This window comes from Cyberlindnera jadinii, assembly GCF_001661405.1.
Source record: "Cyberlindnera jadinii NRRL Y-1542 unplaced genomic scaffold CYBJAscaffold_2, whole genome shotgun sequence".
NCBI classification, from domain to species: domain Eukaryota; kingdom Fungi; phylum Ascomycota; class Saccharomycetes; order Phaffomycetales; family Wickerhamomycetaceae; genus Williopsis; species Williopsis jadinii.
The window spans coordinates 210,349-234,711 of record NW_017963653.1 but is presented as its reverse complement, the minus strand read 5'-3'; the positions used below and the strand labels follow the sequence as shown (position 1 = coordinate 234,711).

The following is a 24,363-nucleotide window of genomic DNA, read 5'->3' as shown; positions in this document are numbered from 1 at the left end:
AGGTCCAACAACTACCGGCACAAACACATAGTAACGCCGTAATGAATTATGTAAAGACACTGGAAATGCGTGTTTCCACATTGGAGGCTAGATTAATTGCAGCTGAGTTAAAGATTGAGGATCTCGAGAGAACACACTGACCATCTCATCCACCCCTGTATTTCACTGCCACTATTTTATTATCCTTTTACGACCCAACTTCTTATTCAGCTAACATATTATATACACATGAAAAAATCTCTTGTCATTTCGATATAGCGACTCAACTCATCATCTGCTCATATGGTTAGTGTCAATTGGATCTAGACAATCCAAGCACTTTTAGTATAAAGACCATGGAAGTAGCATGACATGGTTGGTTATTAACCCTTTGAACGTATTTCTACGAAAGACTAAAGATAAACAGCTATAAACTCCGCTTTAATAGCTGTTGATAATCCGTGGGCTGTAAAAGCAGAGAGAGAGAGAGAATTGGGATCTTGGCCAATTCCAAAAAACTGTGCCTGGAGGATGAAGTTTGAGTTGTACAATTCCCTTCTGGCAACACTAAGAACTTTTCATATTTCAACCCAGACATGGTTTCTGAAACCTCTATGATGGAGTTTTTGAACACGCTATAGCCGAATTGCAAATGATATTGATCATAAGAAACCACCCCTCGTTATTTGACGGAGGAATGGTGGTTGCCAATATTCAGTCGATGTCGGTAGTTCCAAGCTTATTGTATATACGGATAACCCCAACAAATTTCTGTACAGTATGTCTTCGTATTTCCCACTAAGAATTCAAGCATAGAGGATAATAATGACCACTGTGACACTCTCTTCTGTCTAAAGCGCTTGTACCTTATTCACCGAATTCTTGCTGTTGTTTAATGTAGTTAATGCGTATCGGACTGAGTAATGTGGCTGCTCAACAACACACAGGGTAAGTGTAAGACTTGAATATCAAACGCCCTTTCCCATACCACTCATCATATATGTGCTACATTGGACACGTACCTTTACTAAGAGTTAAAGCGACGTATTTGTAAAGGTTTGAGATGAAGAACTTCTGGTGAGACAGAACTGTGAACTTCCGCATTGGCATTGGGTCCTTTTTTACAGCATGTGTATGGGTTTATATGACTTCATTTGACGCACGAAAATCTTGGTGGTTTGCTTCCCAGTGCAAAGTGATATTTATGGTAACATCCAGTAATGTAAAAGCTTCATATGCTCACCTGTAATTTTACCAACAGACCCATTTGTTTATCATTAATTGTCATACCCATAATGTATGGTTTGTACTATTTGTTTCCCCATTCAGCATTGGAAACTCAAAGTCGCAGTGTCTCATGCACACGTTAAAACTCTAACGGCGAACCAATAACAAAATTGCAGGAGAAACTACGACTTTTGCGAAGCAAAGTCACCTGTAAAAATACAAACTATGCCTTGCAAACAGGTTGAAGAGGTTGTGGGGGTTTCATTCATCTTGTGGAATGCCAGTATATTCCAAAGGCAGCCCCGCTTATATGAATAGACAAAGACAAAAAATGTTGGCAAATTAGGCTCCGCTTTCCAGATGGAGAGTGCCGTTTCGTTCGTGAGCTTGAAATCTGGGGTAAAAACACGCTTATTCATGGCAACAACAAGGTCCAAGAAACGCTTCTTCTTATACAGACACTAAGTAATGATTACTTTGTATTCCAGGCTAAGACTTTTATACGAGAAAATTCACTCATCATTCAAGAAGTCATCGAGTCATGGACCCCTCTCGACAGCTCATCAGTTCGAAGTATATAGAGAGGTTTGTATGCCTTTCTAAACAGATGAACAACATCAATATGTTCCTTAGAATTATACAAAGACAACAAAATGGCAATGTCTGATGTTAAGAGATACATTCTATCGCGTGTACCTACTCTGTTTTGTATACCAGGGACGTCATTTCAAGCGTTGAACCCAGTTCCAGCTCTATCTGCTCTATCGAGAAATGACTGGAACTATTTCCTCATGGGTTATGCTGCTTGGACAATCGATGCTTTCGACTTCTTCTGTGTCTCAGCCTGTGCCCCAGCATTGGCCCAGGCATTAGATAGATCAGTCACTGACATCACATGGGGTATTACTCTGGTGCTAATGACTCGTGAGTACTTTGCTCACATAGACGGACAGCTTACTGACATTTTTGAAATAGGTTCCCTTGGTGCAGTTATCTTCGGCTCTCTTTCTGATACATATGGTAGAAAGCCAACTTATTTGGCAGTCATGTGTCTTTTCTGTATCATTGAAGTTGGCACTGGGTTTGTTCAAAATTATACCCAATTCTTAGTTGTCAGAGCTATGTTCGGTATATGTATGGGAGGTTGTTACACCACAGCGTCCGCTACGGCTTTGGAATCACAACCAGTGGGCTCACGTTCTGTGCTGGGTGGTATTTTCCTACCGGGTTATAACTTGGGTTATATACTTGCTGTTGCATTCTACCGTGCCTTTGAGTTCACAGAGCACGGTTGGAGAGCTTTGTTCTGGTTCTCTGCTGCCCCACCGGCGATCTTGTTCGTTTGGAGAATGTTCTTCCCAGAGCATCCTCATTTTACAGCACTGAAACGTGTACAACGTGAAAAGGCACTTTCCGAAGGTAAACATCACCAGGCCTCCTCACCATGGGCACAGTTCTTTGCAGATCTGAAGAGTGCCATGAGACATCATTGGCTAATGTTTGTTTATTTGGTGATATACATGTCTTTGATGAACTTTTCATCTCATGCTTCTCAAGATTTGATGCCGACGATGTTGCAGAACCAATTGGGATTTGAAGCGAATGACCGTACTATCATTATGGTTGTCATCAATATTGGTGCGATCTTTGGTGGTTTATGTGTTGGCACAATCTCTGAATATACGGGTAGAAGACTTGCCGTCTTCGTCTGTACGATCTGCAGTTCTGCATTGATTTATCCAGCTTTCTACACCACAGATATGGCAGGCCTGATCTGTGGTGGATTCTTCATGCAATTCTTTGTTATGGGTTGCTGGGGTGTTACGTCGGTTTACATCATGGAACTTTCTCCAAATGCTTTTAGAGCGTTATTCGGTGGTTTGGCGTACCAGCTGGGTAACTTGGCCTCATCTGCTTCCTCCACCATTGAGGCAGAAATCAGCGAAGCTTTCCCTCTATCAGATATTGGCCCTGAAGTTTACGACTACGCTCGTAGTATGGCTTTGTTCATGGTTGGTGTTAACGTTTGTTTGGTTATTTGCATTGTCAGTGGTCCGGAGAAGTTCCATAAGGATTTCAGTATCCAAGGCGAGGGACAGGAGCAGTTGCAGCGCAAGTCATGCAATGATGTTGATGAAGAGCTAGCCATTGAATATACAGAGGATCTGAAGCATACGGACAGAGTATCCTGGACTGAGAAGCACTCCATTCACCATAATGAAAAAACCTGAACAATTCTTGCTTTCTAAGGCCAGTCGCATGAATATAATGTAGTCTCAATGTCTGAAGTTAATTGATATTAATTATAGTCATACAGGTGTGTTATAGTATAAGTTATTAAGTATTATTTGATTGGATGCACAATGGACTTCTTCCAGATTTCTTTCAAGGCATCGTTGAATACTTCAATGTTATAGTCAACAATGGCCATAGCACTGTCAACATCTGCATCCTTAATCAAAGTTACCAAAGCCAGTCCTCTAATCATTTTATGGAAAGTCAAAATGTAACCATTTTGCAAAACACTTGAACATTTGAGGTTTGATGTGTCGTTCTCGTACAAATCGTTCAAATCCACGGTCACGTCTATAAACTCTGCACAAACTTCATAAGTTTGAATGTCCACAGGAGAAGAGTCTGTTGCAACGTAGATCTTCGAATTGACATCAAACAAGAATGCCTTTTCAATTCTTGAGTGCTGCACCAAGTTATCCAATAAGTTTTCCAAACTTGGTAGTTCGTGCACTAATTTTTGAATGACCCTTGAGAACGCTTCATAAATACTGTGATCGAAGATACTCGTTAAGTGGAAACTCACCTGTACACCTTCAATCCCCAAGTCTAATAGCTCATCACCAATTCGTTGCATTATATCTCTCTGTGTATCCAATCTAAAATCTTCACTCAGGCCATCCACTTTATGTATTAGCACCTCGATATGAATGTCTGGATTGACCTTGTATGCATATTCGATGATCATGGCAAGATTTGTCAGTGCATTGAGGTACTCGTCTTGAGCATCAATGACGTAAACAAGTGCACCAACTGATTTGAATAGCTTCTCACTATCATAGGAGGGCTCGAAATAGTTGAGCTGTCCTGGAAGTTCCATAACTGCCAAGTCGATAAGTGAGGAATAATGCTCCGTTGTTGGCTTAGACGTAGACTCAAGATATAAAGTATCCAGAGGCTGCATATTATGGAACACAACTTTACAAATGGATGATTTACCACCTCTTTACGATTCCTCCATGTTAGTATAATCTGTTCCTATGATCACAATGGTCTCTATGTAAAGGCGTACTAACCTTCGAAGCCCCATAAGCAGAACTGTTGCTCTTTCAGGATCATCATCGGGCTCGCTTAACAGCACAGGTTGATCAAACGATGCCATCTTTAGATCCTTTCCTGTATAAATAACTCGGTCGAGAGACAGAGAACCCAAAGAAATGGGAGACAGAAAGAGAGATAAAGGACCAAAAAATTACAGTCCACGACCTCCCCTGGGCACAATAATTCCGATATTACGTAACCAACGAATTCCGACAATTGAAAATTTCCACTTTCGATGTGAGCGATGAGCTTTTTTTTGTTCATTCTTTAGTAAGAAATAAAGACTCTTGCTCAGGTTGAGAAGGTTGTTGTGACATGTCACAGGATTCGTTTGATCAGAAGAAGGCTTGGATTTTACAGGATATCGCACACACTCTTTCAGGAGCCAAGGATGCATCGCCAAAGGGCTCCATAGATGAGCTGTGCCTTCCAATAATGGACACGATCAATGCTCATGACGATATGGTCACAACATCGTCGTGTTCAGGTAGAGTTAGTGTTTTCTTAGAAGGACACAAGCTGAAGGAGGATCATGTCAAAGTTGGCGCCAAGGGTGATGGTGGCCGTTGGCTATATGTTACTCACGACAAGGACACATTGAACGGTTGGTACAGACAGCCGATATTCCACTACAATCATGTTGATGCTAGTACCCTTGACGAAAAAGTGAGGTATGTTTTGTTCAAATTCGAACCTTTGATTTTGCACGTCAAATGCCGTGATTTTGACACCGCTAGTGCGTTGTATACCACTGCGATGAACTGTGGCTTCAGAGAGAGTGGCATTAACGTACACAACATTGTCGCGATAAAGATCTCGATGAAGTTAGACATCCCAATTGGTTATCTCGACGAAGCGACCGATAAAGTCGTGCTGTTTGTTGATGAGAACTACCTGGAAATTGTGACACAAGGCTCCCTGACAAGATTTAGAGAAAACGAGCGTAAACTGTTACAGTTACACGATGCAATTACAGCACTGGTCCAGTCCAGCTCCAACAAACAGTCGAAAGACCGTGAAACGTTTGAAGAGAGAAGGGAGAGAAAGAAGAGAGAAGGGCTGGAAAGACAGAAACAGATACAAGTAGAAAGAGTTGTCGAGGAGATGAGAGAAGCAATAGAAGAGGACATACTGGAGGATCTAAACCAGTTCTAGAGACACAGTCTAATCATCAAACACCAGCTGTGCACCTCTGGTATTGTGTGGCCACAGCCCTTGACACGCTCCTGAAACATTACAATATAACTTTCAACTTATTAGATGCGGTGTTTGTTAACCGGCTAAATTCAAACTAGTAGAAGATATGCATCGTCGGTAAAATCGCACATATGAACAAGTAGACGGACGATATCAGCGGCCATGTCTTTTGCTACCAGGTAAATCCGTGGCAGCTCTTCGCCTTTAAAAGATATAATCTTCATTCGATCGACCCACAAACTCCTCCAAATGACCGCATCCTTCCTGCCTTTGGTGATCTCGTCTCTGGTGACTGTGTGACTCTCTAGAGCTGACTGTACGGATAGATAAATGCAGTTGGACTTCAGTTTAGGCAAGCAGACGATCCCCAAGCCGACAAAGAGCGAGTTGTAACCCTCTCAAAGGGGAGGAAGGCTACTAAAGCCGGCCCTTTCGACGCGGGAATATGTGCGTGTGTATTACGTACGTGCTACTGTTGCAGCTTCTCCGAACAAACGCGCTATAAAAACAGGTAAGCGCTATAAAAACAGGTAAGCGCTACGGAAATGACGGGAATATGAACGGTTCGAGACTTGCAAATTGCTGCACGAAGTTATACATCTTAACACACACTTATTGGTGTAATGACTACATCGGTGGCCAGAGAGAAAGAGAGAGAGAGAGAGGTGGAAAGAGAGAGGTGGAAAAAAACCTGGAAAGTTTTCGAATTTTGTAATACAAACGTACTGATTCATTCAAACTGCATTTCAAGTGTATCGGTAGTGCGGTATCATAGAACTGAAGAGATGGATACCATTAACGCGTGGGCGGAAAAACTGGAGGGAATTCCGGGCTATGACATGGCGGTGGACTGGATCAACGACAAAGCTGGTGAGAACTACCAGACCAAGGACCCGTACTATGTTGAAATACACGGGAAAAAGAAGAGAAGAAAGGCCCCAGAGACTTGTACTCCTGAAGAACAGAAGGCTTGGAAACAAGTGAAGAAACGTGCATGGTTGGACGATCGAAACTTCTTCGGATGTTATCCAGTGGACCTTGGGTTGGGACTAGCTCCTCTAATGGCCCTGGTGCCCGTGATTGGGCCTTTGCTCATGTTTGCCATACACGGTAGGCTGATCAACATTGCGGATCAAAAGTTCAACAAGCTGCCTGTGGAGTTGATTGCGAAGATGCACGCCAATATACTCTTCGATTTGCTCATATCACTGCCTCCGATATTGGGGAGCCTGTTCGCCTGGATGAACGCATGCTCCACTAGAAACGCTGCGTTGATACATACATGGCTCGTCAAGAAGGAGATGAAGAAGCAAGAAGAGTCAAGGAGACAAGAAGAAGAGGACAAGAGAATATATGAGCAGAGATTAACTAACAACAGGACAAGAACAAACAATAGCATACCGGTGTCGCAACATGACCCGTTCAAAACACCACAGCGTCAGTACGCAGATAACAACTCGATGGACAGACACTCCAACAACACAGCGTCATCAAGAAAGCAGAGTCAACATGACGTTCTGCAACGGCCACAACCAGCTTATGAACCAGATGTGGTAAGGGGGAGACAGATGTAGCTGTAATAGTATGTAGTGAAAACAGCGTCTAATGTACGATGATAACATTCAAGATTCACATAGGATTTTACATGGGGATTTATGATGATTCAAGAGGTCAAAAAACATAAAACATTGTCATAAAAGTTACACTATTCTTAACGTAACTGTGTGAATGCATCCAGCAAGACAGATTGAGGCCCCGACTCGTTCTTATTCTTATCGAACACGTTCCAGAATCGAAGGGTTTCATCACCAGATCCGGTAACAATGGTCTGACCGTCAGGACTGAGCGATAAGTAGAGGACTCGGTAAGTATGTCCCGTTAGAGATGCCACCTGTGACATCTGTGGGTACTTCCAAATCATCACTTGGTTTCTGGAATATCCATGAGTAGACACTAGTTCCACAGAATTTATTGACCAGCACAAATTGCAAACTTGGGATCCAGTGTCGATGTCACTCAACTTGTTACCGTTGAGAGTGTTCCAAATCTTTATACGACGATCCGTAGTGCCACCTCCAGATGCCAAAATACCCCTCTGATGTGGTGACCAACTAATTGCCTTTATGGCAGCGTTGTGCTCAAACCTATGTAACGGAGTATCATTCAAACCATCCCATACGTACAACTTGTTATCGTTACCACCAGATGCCAACTTGTTTTCTTCAACGTTCCACTTCAACCCGCACACTTCTTGTTTGTGATGGGTAAGCTTCTTCATATAGTGTTCCGGCTGTCTGACATCTCTGTGTAATATCGTTTTATCTTTGGAGCCCGATGTTAAAATATGCTCATTCCATGCCAGTGAAGACGCACGTTGAGTATGACCAGTCATTGTCCTCGTACACTTAGACGTCTGTGCATCCCATATTTGGACTAACCCCGTGTTTGTTCCAACAGCCAAGTGTGTACCCGTTCCGATCCACGATAAGCTTGTGATTTTATCACTATCTCCCAAGTCACAGAGCTTGTCCACCGAACCTGATGATGCATTCCACAGATAGACAGATGAGCCAAGCCCTACACCTAGGACGTCTTGAGAACCCCAGTCGAGAAGGTTCAAGTAGAAATCATCAACAAGTTCCGGCGCATCGAGCACACGGTAGGGCACTTTAGCAATAGATCTGGGCTTCTTTGTGGGCGAGAGGAGTAGCCTTTGCGAGTCAACCCGTACAGGCGACAAAGAATATATATCATTTTCAATGGAGGTGGAAGTTGGTCTGCTTCTGTTTGGCGACTGGTACGAGAAGAAGTTGGTAGCCTGTCTTGGGGTTCTCTCTGATGCGGATGTCGAACCGTTATCTGACGATGACCTCGGTGGTGTTATCTGATCCGTCGGCTTATTTGAAGTTCCAGCCAGGTTTATATTGTCCCCAAAGAGCTCATTCTTAAGCACCGTCGAGAAAGTTCTGTTGGCTTCTTGTTCTTTCCGTTGATCGAGATCCATGGCCTCATTGTTATTTGAGGGACAGGCAGACAGGTCGTCTGTTTGGCTTAGACTGAAGGCTGCTTGCAAGTCAACGCCACTTCTGCTGGGGATGTATCTATCACTATAGACAACTTTCTTCCTTCTAGGCGATTGCATTCCGAAGCTAGCCATTGACGTTGACCGTGAAGGTGATGACGGCGTGAGAAAGTTCTTATCTGATTGATCCATCTCTGCTATAGTACAGCTCACTTGTCTCGAATGTGCCGGCTCTGCGCCTCCAAATATGCGTATAAAACAAGTCGGTTGTGGTGTATGCGTTACCCGTCTAGGAAATGATGAGATAGCACACAAACAACAAGAAGAGAATGAGGTTCAAAGGGAATGTGGATAGGGAATGAATACGATAGCAGGGTCTCTGAGTCTGTAATAATGTACAGCCAATTGTCCTCAACAGAATTGTATTTTAAAAAAAAGCGTATACTTCTGAAGCGAGAATTCGCAAAGATGACACAGAAATGTTTCAATTGGTGAAGGCGACCGTTATTGTGTATATGCCCCTGTTGCTGGAGTTTTGATGTTGTTCAAATGGGAATTGACGAAAAATTGCGGAAATTTTTTCGGTTTCTGTGGTTGCAATACGCCAAAGGTTCAACGGGGGTCATGTGAGACACCACGTGACCAGTTTCTTCGAGGTACCATGAGATGTTATGAATTTGGATGGGTTAAACCATAGAGTTCAAGGGTTAATAACTAGTGAGTCTATACAATATTATTGGCACCTCAAGCCATCTACGGAGTGTTCAATTGGTGCAATTTCAACTAATGAAGAAAACTAAAAACAGGAACTGAACAAGAGAAAGCTGCTGACCCTCTACTGTTGTTCAAATTGTTTCATCTTCAAGTTCACAATGTCGACTTTGTCCTTTGCTGTTTGAGCCTTATCAGTTCTAGTCCCAACTCTGATATCACTTTGGATTCTGAGAATGCCTTGATCGTGCAAAGTTTGGTGCAATTGGCCAATGAGATTCATCACGTCGTCCCACTCACCTTCGATGGTGGTACCGGCGGAGTGTAGAGTGTGCTTCAATCCAGAGTTTTTGATGACGAGCTCGATCTTAGCAACCTCATCCGACACAGAAGGTGTTGCAGTGCCAATCTGTAAGATATTTGTTAGTAATCATAGACGCTAAGCAGGACTTTGGTAATGAGTAAGAGAAATACTCACAGGAACAAGGCACAAATCTGCGAGACAGTGAATATTGATAGGCTTGCGTTGGAATGTAGACATCACTCTAGTACTTCTTGTGATTGTTGGAAAGATCGATTTCAACATTTACGAACCGTCTCTCTCTCTCTCCTGAAATGTAGATGGAAAGTGTCTTAGGGAAAGTCATCATATTGGCAACGGGATTCAATGCCAGATATCGGCATAAAGTCGTGCACCTATCAACTTCAAACTACAATATGCATGTACCTTTGTATAAACTTATTTTTATAGATACATAGTCTGTTCTAATGAGTTCTTCTCTTCTTTGCCCTGTCCCAGGCCGACTTTGGTTTTGATCTCTTCGTGGAGGTTTCCACATCGTCTCTCTTGTTGTTGAAAATACCCCAGTCTTCACCGAAGAATGTATCAGCTTGTCTTCTCTTCTGCATTTGTTTATCCTTTTTACTCTTGGTGGTTGATAATCTTGTGAAGTTCGACTCCTCGAATCTCTTGATCTCCTCTTCCTTTTGACGGTCTCTCAAAGTCTTAACACCACCTCTACCATGATCAACAATCGTGGAACCAATAGAAGCCTCAACCATAGGTGCTTCTCCTGTTTCCATGAGATATTCCTCCATAGATTGAAGTTTGCTAGAGTTCTTGGAGCTCTTTGTATGAGACTCACGAAACTCTTGTGGTGGCAAAGCTGCTGCGATCTTTGGTGGTTTGTACTTCTCAGCTTTGCCTTCAGCAGTCGTAGAACGTTGAACGGCATTCTTCTTGTCAGCCTTTGTGGAAGCCAAAAGAGCACTCGGATCAGGTTTATAGTTGAGCTCATCCTCTTCACTGTCCTCATCTTCGTCTTGCTCACTTTCCTCTCCATCCATTGCCTCTTTATCGCCTTTGATTTTCTTATTGATGGCATCTTCAGTGAACTCCTGTTCCATTTTATTGTAACTTCTAACCATCTTATCTAACTGGTATTGCAGTTTTTTCTCTAAACCTTTGATACCTCTTTCCATGGTCACCCTTTGCACTATTGATCCTCTCACAGCCTTATCCTTCAACTCATCGATTTTACTGACATCGTTCGTCTTTGTCGCTTCAATTCTTGCAAGTATTATCAATACAATGTCGTTGATGTATGACAGCATGGCATTATTCTTCAAATCCAGCAGTGATACACCTTCAGGTAGAGACTGGCCTGTACGTTGCAATAGGTCATTAACAAGGTCAGGAAGTTCTGGCGCTTTCGAGATTGAGCTGAGATCTTTCAGAGCATCATTAGTAGCATTTGCAGAAGCTACTATAGATCTCAATAAGTTATTTAATGACTGACTCATGTTAAGCGATACCTATCATTCCAATACAATTTATATATGTCTCTTCTCATATGCACCGTGAAATTTTTTTTGCTGTTCTTTCGATGTCTCGGGGCGTGAAAAGGTGTGCGATGAGCTCAATAACACTGACTTCCATAAAAACCAGTTATATAGATCGCACTTCGTGTCTTGAAAACGGTGGGAAGATGATAGAGATGGTGTTAATAGAAACTCTTACACATATTAAGACTTCAAATACACATTGAAACATATGCTATACTCAAAGGTAAACCACTCCATCCATAACGCAATGATTACCCTACCCTTGAACGAATCGGTAGACACAGCAGGGCATCACTTCTAAAAATTTTTTCTCCCTACAAAGTCTCTTCTTTTGGCAGATAAAGTCTCCTTTTATAGTGGGACAACAACGACTTACGTACAGTTAACAATATGGTAAGCCAATCAATCCTATAGTATATGCTCGAAGAACTGTTGAAACTAATATTCTTATCCTAGCCTCAAAACGAATACATCGAACAACATATCAAACAACATGGTCGTCGTTTGGATTACGAAGAGAGAAAGAGAAAGAGAATTGCCAGAGAGGGACATAAGATTGCCAAAGATGCTCAGACACTGAAAGGTTGGAAGGGTAAGCAGTTTGCTAAGAAGCGTTATGCTGAGAAGGTTGCCATGAAGAAGAAGATCAAAGCCCATGAGGAGTCTAAAGTCAAGGGACCATCTAAACCTGTTGAGGACGATGGAGAGGCGCTGCCAACGTATTTGCTTGATCGTCAACAGACCAACACTGCCAAGGCCATCTCCTCTTCCATCAAGCAAAAGAGAATGGAGAAAGCTGATAAATTCTCTGTTCCTTTGCCAAAGGTGCGTGGTATCAGTGAGGAGGAAATGTTCAAAGTTGTCAAGACCGGTAAGTCTAAGTCTAAGGCATGGAAGAGAATGATTACAAAGCACACGTTTGTCGGTGAAGGTTTCACCAGAAGACCTGTTAAGATGGAAAGAATCATCAGACCATCGGCTCTTAGACAAAAGAAGGCAAACGTTACACATCCAGAACTGGGTGTTACTGTGTTCTTACCTATTCTCAGTGTTAAGAAGAACCCGCAGAGTCCAATGTACACCCAACTCGGTGTTCTTACAAAGGGTACTATCATTGAAGTGAACGTAAGTGAGCTGGGTATGGTCACTGCAGGTGGTAAAGTTGTTTGGGGTAAATATGCCCAAATCACGAACGAACCTGACAGGGACGGGTGTGTGAATGCAGTCTTGCTCGTGTAAAATTGACATGATGATGATATTGCTTTGCTTTTTTTAAAGTACCCCCTCTTATTCCTCTTCTTCACCTCCACAGTATCGTGTGGTTTCAGTCGTATGTGTTGTCGTTGTGTACTGTTGTTTTTTGGTTTTTGGGTTTTATTCTTTTGCATTATACAGCAGGCTCGGATCAATTTTATAGGGCCTGCGTGGTACATTTCAACTTTCTAATATAGTACGTAATTTGGTTTTCGACTCGAGGATCTTCACGGTTACGGACATGGTAACTCATTAGATGTAGTAGGTTTAAACGAGTAATTGTGCATTGTGTACAATAAGGGAAACGCCAATACCCTCCCCCTCCACACAAGTGATGTCTAATTATGTGCGGGAAGACGGCTAAGGCTGTTCTGCAAGTGGTCAGTATCACCACTCTTGACGTGATGCCATAAATGTCTAACCACCACTTCATTACGCGACCAGTGTGATTATACACAACGAACCTGGAGATAATTCCTTGGTATGAAAGAAAAACCACACACGACCACACGAGTCGTGTCAATGTGGAGGACCCCGTGTGCCTATGCGATGGTCAGAGAGTGCACACCATCTACTCTGTAGTGGAAAAAGGATAACAACACACCGTGCATATGAGACGACTTCAAGCACTCTCAAGCATGCTGATGTCTTAGGCATAGTTGTAGAGTATTCCCATTCTACAAAGAAATTGAAATAGCATGGGCTCTTCATCCTTGACGCCAACTCCTTTGGGAATAGCACTCTCTCATCGTAGACGTCATCAAGGCGTGGCTGAAACCCCATACTGAGGCCCGAACCACACAGTGGACATTTAAAAAGTTATCGGCCACCGGACGGCCACTGGAGAGGTTCCATGCCATCCCATGCCATCCCAACCAATCCGATACATTACAAATCTCTCCCAATCCTGAGCCAAGCCAAACAGGTTGAGCCCATAGGCAGAAGATTCATCGACGGTGCGCCACTCTGCCCTTGCTGTATAATAAACGTCGGGCACTGCGAGTACATACGGTAACGCCCAAGAAAAATTTGGCAGAGAAGGAAGCAAAGCTGTACGGCGACCTGAGCAGGAATCAGAAGCGCGGTTAAAGAAGCCCGAAAAAATAGCAGACCATTTGCAAAAACAAGCACCACCCGGAAGCGCCAAAGCGAAACGAGAAGCTGGTTCGATACGAGGAAGCGAAGCGAAAGCCAAGGAAGAACACGTAGAATAAATATGGCGGAAGTGAAGCAAGAGATGGAGGCTTCTGCCACGGATACCAGTGCTAGTGCTACAGACAGTACACCTATCAACACAGGCTCTGCAGAAATGACGAAGGAGGTATCCATGCAATCTACGACGGAAACACTGGCGGCAGAGCTATCCAGCAACGACTCTGATACCAGGGCGGGAGGCTCCAGTGGAGGCAAGAAGAGGAAGAAACGGCCAACCGGTGTGTTCAAATGCGACCACGAAGGATGCGACAAAGCCTTTACCAGAGCGGAACATCTATCACGGCATAAGCTAAACCACAACCCAACGGTCATTTACAAGTGTCCATGGGACAACTGTTCGAAATCCTTTGTGAGAAGTGATCTACGTGAACGGCATGTCAAAAGACATGAGCTGAGAAAGATGAAGGATGAGGCGAAAGCGGTATCTGCAGCGCTAAACGGTACGAAGAGACGCAGAGTTAAGAAAGTTGTAGAACGGCCTGTTTCATCACAACCAATGACACCAGATCCATCGATCACATCTATTCAAGGACATGTACCGATATCGGTTCCCCATGTGAACGGTCATAATACAAATACAGCCACAATGGATAATGGACTTGGTGCGAACAAGAAACCTCTGATCAACTCTCTTGATTCCATCATCCTGCCAAATATGGATGATCAAAGCCCAATAAGTTTGCACAGGTATGATCATAACACGGCTCATGTGAGTGCAGCAAGGGATGAGGCAAATGCACTACAGCACGATCTATCAAAGACGGCCCCGGACTCCTTCATAAATCATCCACAGTTGCTTCCGAGACACAATCACCAACCCTTGGTACCACAATCGGCACCTAGTCCTGCCAGACTGATCAACTGGTTCTTCGATGAACACACCGTTGCTGATACAAATTTGGCAGATTCAGTTCCACACATGTCGCACGGTAACTTTTTCAACCCGGAGGATGATCCATTTGGGTTGTCATCTGATCTCATGAATGACATCCTTGTAATGCCACCAAACTTCCCATCTCCTACTCAACAGACAGATATTACCAAGGATATCACCAAAAAAATTGTGCAAATGATACCAGAACTCGCTGGTCATGAGCATTTATCTCAGATACATGAATTCTTGGAGTCGTATTGGGCTTGTTTTCATACACAGTTCCCAATATTGCACAAGCCATCCTTCAATACCCATACTTGTCCAACAATCTTGCTTCTCAGCATGATCATGATTGGAGCAAGCTACTATACATCACATCCGTCAAGAAGACTAATCACCAACCCAAGGACCTTTGGGGATTTGATTGCAACACCATTGAGAAACATTATCTTTTCTAGTCACGAATTTCAACCTCCTGCACCGGTTTGGATAATTCAGAGCTTACTGATGCTCGAACATTATGAAAGGTTCACCACAAACAGAGTTCTCCATGAGAGAGCCTTTGTACATCATGGAACCACGATCCAATTGCTAAGGAGATCTCCTGGATTTGGAGGCAATCCATTGAATAACAAGACAGAATATGAAAAGAATCAAGGCTTGACCATTTGGGAGAAATGGATCGAATATGAACAATTGAAGAGAACTGCGCTCTATGCTTTTTATATTGACTCGTCCCATTCAATGGTTTTCGGTTATCAATTGATGCTCTCAACGCATCAGATCCAAATGAGATTACCTTGTGATGAAGAACTCTGGGAATCGTACCTAACACCAAAAGAGATACCTTCCAAGAGCGAGCAGTTACCATTCACATCTGCTCTGAAGAAACTTATCAACAGAGAATACGTCCAAACTAGTCGTTTCGGTAAGAAGTTGTTACTTTCAGGATTACTCTCCATAATGTTCCAGATGCAGCAACGTGCCATCCAAGGAACACTCTTGGAGATGGAGGATATCAGGGATACATGGCAAGAGTCATTATCATTTGCATTCGATTATTGGAATTGTGAGATTATGAACGGATGTTGTTCCTCTTCATGTATTTATTGGAAGGACCCAGACCAATCTCAATTACCGCTGTCATTACGTCAAGATGATACAAGGTGTAAATTTCCAGTATATCACATGGCGCAGATAACGTTGCGGATTCAGCACTATGATTATTATATTTATTCTGGAGCACCCTGGAGAATGAACGTTGAAGCAGAGGCATCGGATTATGAGCTTGTGGAGAAGAAGATCAAGGAATGGTCATCATCTCACAGTGGACGTGTTTCTGTTGTCTACGCCTATATGTTTCTCTTTGAAGTGTTTTTATCTCCACAGGACTGTTCTACGCCATATGAGTACAAGTTTCACAGTGATGACGATGCAATTCATGAACGACTCAACGTGTTGGCACTTGTCGTGATTCTAATCTGGGCCTACAACTATTCAGTGGAAGGTCCCGAGAGTAAAATCCTCTTGTATAATCCATCGGCAACTAACCTCGTGTGTAAAGAGACCGGCATTGAGTATCTGAGAAGAATTCGGAATGATATGAGTCAACTTGTTGGTGCCAAGGTGCACCTTTCCACACCGAGGGAGACACTAAAGTATCACAATACTATGATTGAAATAGCTACAAAGTTGACACGAATTCAGAACAAGCATCATATGACTGGTCTTTTACTGATGATTTCGAAATTATTCGAGGAGAACTACTGGGAAGTTGGTGGTGAATTCTCCAGGCTGGTGAAGAACTGCTTTAAGCGAAGCTTTGGTAGTCCAAAAATCCGTTGTGATGACATGTACATAAGCTCTGCCCATAGAGCTTGATGGAAGAGTTGGTACAATTTCTCTTGTGTTTAATCAATAAAATGAAGTTTACGATTAGTCCTGCCTGTATTATAGCTGCTCGGGATAGCGAGGATGTCCAGTCAAACACCTAAAACCATATCTTCAATAATAGAACTCTGTTATGTCGTTTACTTTTATGACTACGCAAGTACTGATGTAGAATAGACTCAGCGAAGGCTATAACTCCAGAGCCAACGTCATACGTGTATGTGAGTACATGAGGAGGAATGTACCAGCGGGTAGAGGTGGGATCAGTGTGACTGATCGGACGTATATCGATTACCGGACAATTACCGAATTACCATGTCTTTTAGCGCCAAAACTACTAATTCTGTTGTGTATTTACCAAGGGAAATACTCTTGCCTGCTTAAGAGTACCTAAAGGGATCCAGCTGGTTCTTTAAAGAACACAGACTAAATTCCAGTGAATACCTTATAGGATTCGTGAACAGCCAATCAAAGAAACCCTGACAGCTCAAAAGTGAGAAACACGGAGTATAAACACACATTCTAAGAGTTGCAACTTAGCACCCGAACTTCGAACGCATTAAAAAGGGAACCGTCGTTGCACATCGTTTCATACAGCAAGGACAAACGGCCAGGACAAACGGCTTCTCGGGTACATCAAGGCCAAAAACAAGAAGCAGCAGCAACGGCAACAACAACAGCAACAACTACAACAACGATACAGGAAGCAGTAGTAGCGACAAGTGGCTCTGTTTAAGCAATTCCACTGCAACGGTCTCTCCGTTGTCAAAGACAAGAAAATCTGGGGAAGGAATAGCCAAAAGTGCTCCAACCCCATCGGGTAAAAACGGCGTTAATTTGCACGAAACGATGAGGGGAAAGCTGGGGAAAAATAGCAGAAGTCGCAGATGGCCATAAAGCACAAGCCCAAACCCCCAAAAAGAAAAGACCACTTAGCGGGCACCGTGAGATGACAGGCCTGAAATTTCTAAAGGGAAAATCCATAGCGGTGCCCGTTGTCCGATGTTAGAGTCTGCAGCATGCGTAGCCAAATGAAGTGCAATCCGCTTTGTTGACAAAACAGGACCCACTCACCGCCGAGTAAAAACCCAGAAACGATCATCCAGAGATCGTTTCTTTTCCCTCCCCGTTTATGGTTTTTATGCTCCTCCATATCTATACACTTTCTGTGTATTTTCTTTTTTTGTTCTCTCCGTCGGAATATATATAAAAGGCACTTGTCCTTGTCTTCTGCCTATTTTTGTTTTGTTCTCACGACGCCCCCATTCTGTTTTCTTGTTCAATACACAGAACGTATACATATATACACTTTATACAGAGTGCTCATTAACAGGCTCCTCTCTGTTTGCTACACCATCAACAACAACAAACAGGCGGGTTTATCCACTCTGGATTTTAATTCTACCTCACCAATACACAACCACCTTGGAGCCCTCTTCACCAAAGGGTCTTTGTTTTATTGTCTGACCTACTCCCGAGCTGCCATTGGGCAACCGCCGTGCCCTCGCCAATCCAGAAACAAAGAGAAGAAAGCATCACCGAGATCTGATCCGGTAGGGAACGCAAGCGCATAACCAGACGACATATAACGCATACGCAGCGAGGGAAACTTGTACAAATTTTCTATAAAGTTTTATTCCTTGTTTTTTTTTTTGCTTCCCTGGCTTCTACTGTGCTGTTCCATTTTGTCCTAATTGGAAGGGAAACCCACTGGAGGTTTTGTTCAACATAGTTTTGTCCTTTGCATGGTTATTATTCGGTGTCTCTAGAGCAATACACCACCATGGAGTTACCAAGTTCGAGCTCAGAGCACAAGAAGCAGCAGCTGGAGATCTTCCGCAAGTATGCTCGTTACGATGAGGAAAAGCACCAGTTGGTTCTGGAGTACGACTCTTTCATAAAGCTGCTGTCGAGCTCTACAAAGCTGTATTCGAAATTTACAGACCATGAGCATAACTATAACAGGGTATCACCAGAGACGTTTGGAGTGATCTTTTTAGCCGTGGATGAGAACAATAAAGGTTATCTCAGCGTTAGTGATTGGTTCTATTTCAACAACTTGCTGAAGAACAAGAACTACCAGTATGCGGTCCTCTACGAATTTTTGCGTAAATTTGACTCTCACAACAATGGTAAGGCTATAAACTTCAACGATAAGTTTGTCAGCTTTGACGATTTGGTTCTCTCTCTCCCAGATTTGCAGGGTACCATTGCTAAAGTACAGGATTACACGGATAATGCGTTCTTCAAGAAGAATGGGTTGAATTTGAACTGGGGTGATCTTTCTTGGCTAAAATTTTATGCACAAGGTCCTCCAAGAACCCAAAAGAACCTTCCAACTGATGAACAGTACATCAGTCTGAACTCTATAGCGTCAATTCTTCAAACTGATTTACCGAATGAGAGAATTCAGAATGGGTTCTCACATTTGTCCACGGAAAACCCACTAACTGGAAAACTCGAGTTGTCAAAGAACCAACTCGTTTACCTCTTGAAAAATACTTATAGCCATAAGATTTCAAACCAAGTGTTTGATTCGTTGAATTTAACGAATGCAAAATTGATCAAGTCGACCAACAACTCTATCAGCTATACCGTCTTGAAAGATTTGCAATATTTATTTGAACATTTTGATCTGATCAATCAAATTCTCTTAAAGTTTTACCATGTCTCCAAGGAGAGTTCACCAGGTGCTAACTTGGTGATTACCAAGGAAGATTTTGTGAACTTCATTGATTATGAATATCACAAGGTTAATAATATTACATCATTCTCACCTTCACAGATCAATCTCTTGTTTTCCATCGTGGCAAACTACAAGACAAATACGTTAGAGACACAGAAGAAGGTTCAACAGTTGATGGATGAAGGAATGACTCAAAAACAAGCCGTCGATACCTGCAAACGTGAAGAACAGTACGACAACTTTATGAGACATTACGATGAACTTGCTGGCGACGATTCCACGACGTATCTCTTGGAGAAGAACGAAGTGTCTAAGACTTTGAACATCCAAGATTTTCTCAGAATCACAAATCCTAATTACTTGAACGATATTATCCACGAAGCTGAGGTTACCAGATTACCGCAGGTGAACTCGAACTGGTATTTTTATCCAGTGTTTGATTCCATTTACAACTTTACTCTTGGTTCTGTTGCCGGTGCGATTGGTGCCACTATTGTCTACCCCATCGATCTAGTGAAAACCCGTATGCAAGCCCAAAGAGTTCTGATTTACAAGAACTCCTTGGACTGTGCTGTAAAGGTTTTGAGAAGCGAAGGACTCCGTGGTTTGTACTCCGGTCTTGGTCCTCAATTGATCGGTGTTGCACCGGAGAAGGCTATCAAGCTGACCGTTAATGACTTGGCACGGTCTTATTTTACAAATAAAATCAGTAAAAAGATCACTTGGTACTACGAGGTTGTTTCTGGTGCATGTGCAGGTGCTTGTCAAGTTATCTTCACAAATCCGTTGGAGATTGTGAAAATTCGTCTCCAAGTCCAAGGTAATTATGATGTTTCTGAGAGAATGAGTGCTATGGGTATCATCCGGAAATTGGGTATTACAGGGTTATACAAAGGTGTTGGGGCCTGTTTATTGCGTGATGTCCCTTTCAGTGCTATTTACTTTCCAACTTATGCACACATAAAGAAGGATATCTTCAACTATGACCCGTCAGACAAAAAACGCAGACATAAGCTCAAGACATGGGAATTGTTGGTTAGTGGTGGTTTGGCCGGTATGCCTGCTGCATTCCTTACAACTCCTTGTGATGTTATCAAAACCCGATTACAGATTGACCCAAAGAAGGGTGAAACTCACTACAATGGTATTTTCCATGCTTTCAAGACCATTTTGAGAGAGGAGAGTGCAAGATCGTTCTTCAAGGGTGGTGGTGCAAGAGTTCTCAGATCCTCTCCACAGTTCGGTTTCACTTTGGCAGCTTACGAAATCTTCCAAACTTTGTTCCCACTTCACGGTGATGGTTTGAATAACATTGAAAAAACCCCCAAATCACCTGCAACACTAGCGACTCAAACCTTAGGAGGGCAATCTCCAGTACCAAGTGGTCAAACTGTTGTTCCAACAGGTCCACCTGCAGATACCAAATCTAGCAAGATCTTGAATGATAGCATGAAGAACAGATTTTTCTTGAACTACTACTTCAAAAGTTGTGAAATCTCAAAGACATTCATAGATTTGGATCCTAACTTTAAGGACTTCAACGCTGATGTCTATCAAAAGTTTTACAAGGACTTGAAATCACCTAAAAATTGATTGCAGAATGGCTGGGGATTATGAGAAAGATACACACGTCCTATGGCTTCACGAATTTATGACTTATACTAACATACAAGTGCATTGCTACTACTTATATTTATTTCGTCATTTTTTTTATCTGTATGTATTTATATTTCAGCTGCACATATGAATCTCATCTACAATATAATAGTTATTAATTTTCACGTCATGTTGAAGCTGATGTAGTTATTTACTCTTTCTCTTCATGAGCGAGATACTTCAAAAAGACACCTTGATCTAGGGTATAACGGGCGTCATTAACGCATTTATTCAGTTCTTCATTCTTGAACAACCATCTTTTGTCGTGCAACGCAGAGTATAGTCTCTCGTATGCCATACGTTTTTTCATAACTCTTGCCTCTTCCTTGTTCTTAATCCGTTCCTGGGTAGATGGGAAATCAAATTGGCCAAACCCAGGCGGACTATCAACTTTGTCCCAAAGATCCCTGTGTCGTGAGACCATCTTCACGACTTCAAAAGGCAAAGCATCATTATTATCATTCCATTTAGGGCCAACATTTGCGGTTTTAATATCACCCATAGATCTGTAAAAGTTATCACAATCTTGACAGGTTGTGCCGTGAATACAGCGTCGTTTTGCGCCTCGCACTACAACGTGATAGGCATAAGGAACGTTATCGTTCATTGCAGGATTCACTTTGAAGTCTTCAAGAATCCAATCACGCTTCTTGAAAGGGTTTTGAGTTAAGTCCATGTTGATATCTTCCTTCCTTTTTTTGTAAGTGGTGGTGAGATGCGGCAATAATTGGGTATCTGTAATAGCATTGGTGAGCCGTCTTGTATCTGTGTTTGCTTTGGACAGGGATAGAAGTGGGTCGTCCTGTGAATCTTCGTACGAATCTTTAATCTCTTCTTCGTACTTTAGTTCGGCTTTGAGTTGAATAGGCGATGAGGGAACTTGGGAATAGCTAACGTCAAAATGATCATCAACGAGTTCCACCGAGTCAGATCTTTCATGTTTCAGTTTCATGTCATATCTGTCGGATAGAGTAATAGAGCCACGTCTAGAGTGGAAACTGTGTTCATTTGCATGTTGGTCTTGAGGATCCATGAATCTGGTATTTGAAACGTGGAATGCGTCATCTTCTGCAAGAGTAAACTGAGTAGGTATGAGGTCACAATCAGAGTTATTTTCTGGAAAAGTGTGCGAGTAAACCTTTGGACGAGATGAGCTCTTTAACGATTCACATGGTTGCATGTACATGAGATTACATACTGATTGGTTCTTTTGGTGATTTTCTTCTCCTGTCTTATCACGCAAAGGTTGGCGTTCCAGCTTTCTTCTCAAATCGTGACTTTCAAGCTCCAATTGCTTATTCCTCATAAGAACCGTCTGTAGCTCTGATTCCAAATTCCTTATCCTCAAGTTGCACAACTTTAGTTTTGCATCGTATGTCTTCCTAATACTCTCTATCGACTCCTTTGAGCTGGTGTGTGAAGTAAGCCTCTCTTTAAGAACTGCACCTGATGTTAGCAATTGTGTTGGACGTGTTGAGATATGTAAAACATACCCTTATGGAGGTCTTTGTTTAATCTAAGTATGAAGTCCTGCGCAGTGTCATTCACTATATCTTCAACATCTTGAATTATGGGGTCCATCGCTCCCACCTTGCTTTATAATACAGAAGAACACGGATAAATGAGTTGCTATACTGCGCGTGTGGGTAATAGAAGGCGTTGGTTTTGTATACAAAATAGTTGATGAGCTGGATGTTGGGATGTTTAGGTGTTGGGATGTGTAGGTGTATGGATGTTACCACTGCTCCTTTGTTTTTTTCCTTCCCCGTTGTGCTGGTGATGGAGTTTAAAACATTTGTTTTTGATATTAAGGCATTCACTCCATCGGCACCAAAAGATTAATAAACAGTCAATACAAGGTCATTTCATTTGATATTGTGAAATTATCGTTGTTGATTACTGGTCACTGTACCTGCCTGGAAGAGTTCATTTCCCCCGGTGAAGCGCTTTTTGAAATCATGACCGAAGGACAGATCACGAAAACTACAAAAGACTTGTTGAAGAAAGTTGCTGACAGTAGGGAGCAGCATCAAGCGGAAGAGGCTCCTCACCAGCCGAAGAAGGTCTCGTTCTCCAGTTACCTTTCCAATAAGGACCAAAGAAAGAAGGAGTTGGCCGAAAAAGCGAAGACTGATGCTGATGCGTCTATTGTGAAAGAAGATGAGGTGAAGGCAGTGGAAGACAAGAAGGTGCCAGAAGAAGACAGAAAGCAGACAACACCTACTATTGAAGCTAAAGCGCGTGATTCCCTGATTGATACATCCCCTGTTCCAACGTCTCCACTCTCAATGTTGAACGATGAGGAGGACTCTGAAGATGACATTCGTATCGGATCCAACCGTGAATCTAGTATTGCAAAAGATGAGGACTCCGATGCTGACACTGACATTGGTGATTCACCACAGAGGAAGGGACACCGACTTCTGAGAGTCTCAGACATACAGAGAAGAAAGTCAGTACCCAAATTAAACGAAGAGAGTGACGAAGAGCAGGAGGAGATTAAGAAAAGGAAGAAATCTGCTAAATTACACACTGCCAAAAAGGTATTAAGAAATGCAAGGGGTGAAATTCCATTACACAATGCGGCACTTGAAGGAGATCTCAAATTGGTAAAGACAATGGTTGAAGAGGAAGGACAAGATATCGAAGCACAGGACAACGCAGGAAATACACCTTTGATGAATGCTGCTCTTGAAGGCAGAATTGAAATCGTCAGTTATCTTATATCGCAGGGTGCTAATCCAAATGTTAGAAACATCGATGGAGATACACCACTGATTGATTCTGCGTCTAACTCACACTTTGAAACTGTTGAATTTTTGTTGCGACATGGTGCAAATCCTTGGTTGGAGAATAAAAGGGGTCACACTGCACTGGATGAACTACATGCATACAACGACGACTCTCCTGATGTAAACAGAATTATGAAGGTTTTGCAGGATGGTTGCAGAAAGTATGCAGATGCTCTTGGTGGTGATACTACAAAGGCTGCGTACGAAGATGACAAAAAGAAATATGAGGAAAGGTCCAACCAATCCAGATCAAATAACTCTAGAAGATTTGGTGGTGTTGATGATGTGCCATTGATTGTCACGGGTAGCCATGCCTTGCATACACTTCGAGAGAAATCATTGATGGGTGATGCCCCTTATGTCCTTGCATATCTTCAAAGTGGATTCAAACGAGATCCAGAGAGTCTTTCATTGGCTGCAAGAGCTGGTCATGATGATCTAGTCAATTTCTTCATTGCCCTTACGCAGGGCAATATCAATGCACGCAGTGGTCCTGGTAAGATGAGTGCTTTAATGCGTTCTGTTGGAAGAAACCACCTTCGTACTGTGGAATTGCTTCTTAATAATGGTGCCAAAGTAAAACTCAAGTCTGAAGAGGGTTACAACTCTCTATACTATGCCGAGAACGGCCTTTATGTCTTGAAAGAAGAGATTGAGCTCTTGAAATCATTTGCGGAGAAAG

The 24,363-nt window shown here is 42.6% G+C and overlaps 11 protein-coding genes across 11 annotated transcripts; 6 read left to right on the top strand and 5 right to left on the bottom strand.

The window, feature by feature from the left end:
• Positions 1-1,865: 1,865 nt before the first annotated feature.
• On the top strand, positions 1,866-3,464 carry CYBJADRAFT_147095 (MFS general substrate transporter; the record flags this gene model as incomplete). The annotated part of the gene is made up of 2 exons (XM_020213271.1): positions 1,866-2,130; positions 2,182-3,464. The coding sequence occupies 2 exons, from the start codon at positions 1,866-1,868 to the stop codon at positions 3,435-3,437; spliced, it is 1,521 nt and encodes a 506-aa protein (XP_020072234.1). The 3' UTR covers positions 3,438-3,464.
• A 23-nt stretch (positions 3,465-3,487) lies between these two features.
• On the bottom strand, positions 3,488-4,629 carry GTR2 (Gtr2p). The gene is given in 3 exon segments (XM_020214287.1): positions 3,488-4,445; positions 4,505-4,507; positions 4,521-4,629. The coding sequence occupies 3 exon segments, from the start codon at positions 4,598-4,600 to the stop codon at positions 3,551-3,553; spliced, it is 978 nt and encodes a 325-aa protein (XP_020072233.1). The 5' UTR covers positions 4,601-4,629; the 3' UTR covers positions 3,488-3,550.
• A 200-nt stretch (positions 4,630-4,829) lies between these two features.
• Positions 4,830-5,825, top strand: TYW3 (tRNA methyltransferase TYW3). The gene has a single exon (XM_020214286.1). The coding sequence runs from the start codon at positions 4,855-4,857 to the stop codon at positions 5,692-5,694; it is 840 nt and encodes a 279-aa protein (XP_020072232.1). The 5' UTR covers positions 4,830-4,854; the 3' UTR covers positions 5,695-5,825.
• A 511-nt stretch (positions 5,826-6,336) lies between these two features.
• Positions 6,337-7,372, top strand: CYBJADRAFT_165948 (DUF4112 domain-containing protein). Its single transcript, XM_020214285.1, has one exon. The coding sequence runs from the start codon at positions 6,522-6,524 to the stop codon at positions 7,308-7,310; it is 789 nt and encodes a 262-aa protein (XP_020072231.1). The 5' UTR covers positions 6,337-6,521; the 3' UTR covers positions 7,311-7,372.
• A 75-nt stretch (positions 7,373-7,447) lies between these two features.
• CDH1 (Cdh1p) lies at positions 7,448-8,893 on the bottom strand (the record flags this gene model as incomplete). Its single annotated transcript, XM_020216794.1, has 1 exon — positions 7,448-8,893. One exon carries the CDS (start codon positions 8,891-8,893, stop codon positions 7,448-7,450), a length of 1,446 nt encoding a protein of 481 aa, XP_020072230.1.
• A 622-nt stretch (positions 8,894-9,515) lies between these two features.
• On the bottom strand, positions 9,516-10,079 carry ECM15 (Ecm15p). The gene is made up of 2 exons (XM_020214284.1): positions 9,948-10,079; positions 9,516-9,878 (listed from the first exon to the last, which is right to left on the bottom strand). Exons 1-2 carry the CDS (start codon positions 10,008-10,010, stop codon positions 9,594-9,596), a joined length of 348 nt encoding a protein of 115 aa, XP_020072229.1. The 5' UTR covers positions 10,011-10,079; the 3' UTR covers positions 9,516-9,593.
• Positions 10,080-10,192: 113 nt separating this feature from the next.
• LCP5 (small subunit rRNA maturation protein LCP5) lies at positions 10,193-11,589 on the bottom strand. The gene has a single exon (XM_020214283.1). It carries the CDS (start codon positions 11,270-11,272, stop codon positions 10,235-10,237), a length of 1,038 nt encoding a protein of 345 aa, XP_020072228.1. The 5' UTR covers positions 11,273-11,589; the 3' UTR covers positions 10,193-10,234.
• An 83-nt stretch (positions 11,590-11,672) lies between these two features.
• NSA2 (rRNA-processing protein NSA2) lies at positions 11,673-12,814 on the top strand. Its single transcript, XM_020214282.1, has 2 exons — positions 11,673-11,707; positions 11,771-12,814. Exons 1-2 carry the CDS (start codon positions 11,705-11,707, stop codon positions 12,551-12,553), a joined length of 786 nt encoding a protein of 261 aa, XP_020072227.1. The 5' UTR covers positions 11,673-11,704; the 3' UTR covers positions 12,554-12,814.
• Positions 12,815-13,444: 630 nt separating this feature from the next.
• Positions 13,445-16,595, top strand: SDD4 (Sdd4p). The gene has a single exon (XM_020214281.1). The coding sequence runs from the start codon at positions 13,785-13,787 to the stop codon at positions 16,536-16,538; it is 2,754 nt and encodes a 917-aa protein (XP_020072226.1). The 5' UTR covers positions 13,445-13,784; the 3' UTR covers positions 16,539-16,595.
• Positions 16,596-18,330: 1,735 nt separating this feature from the next.
• Positions 18,331-20,826, top strand: AGC1 (citrin; the record flags this gene model as incomplete). The annotated part of the gene is made up of 1 exon (XM_020216189.1): positions 18,331-20,826. The coding sequence occupies one exon, from the start codon at positions 18,331-18,333 to the stop codon at positions 20,824-20,826; it is 2,496 nt and encodes an 831-aa protein (XP_020072225.1).
• Positions 20,827-21,040: 214 nt separating this feature from the next.
• On the bottom strand, positions 21,041-21,565 carry SAE2 (ssDNA endodeoxyribonuclease SAE2; the record flags this gene model as incomplete). Its single annotated transcript, XM_020212509.1, has 1 exon — positions 21,041-21,565. The coding sequence occupies one exon, from the start codon at positions 21,563-21,565 to the stop codon at positions 21,041-21,043; it is 525 nt and encodes a 174-aa protein (XP_020072224.1).
• Between the last annotated feature and the right edge of the window lie 2,798 nt (positions 21,566-24,363).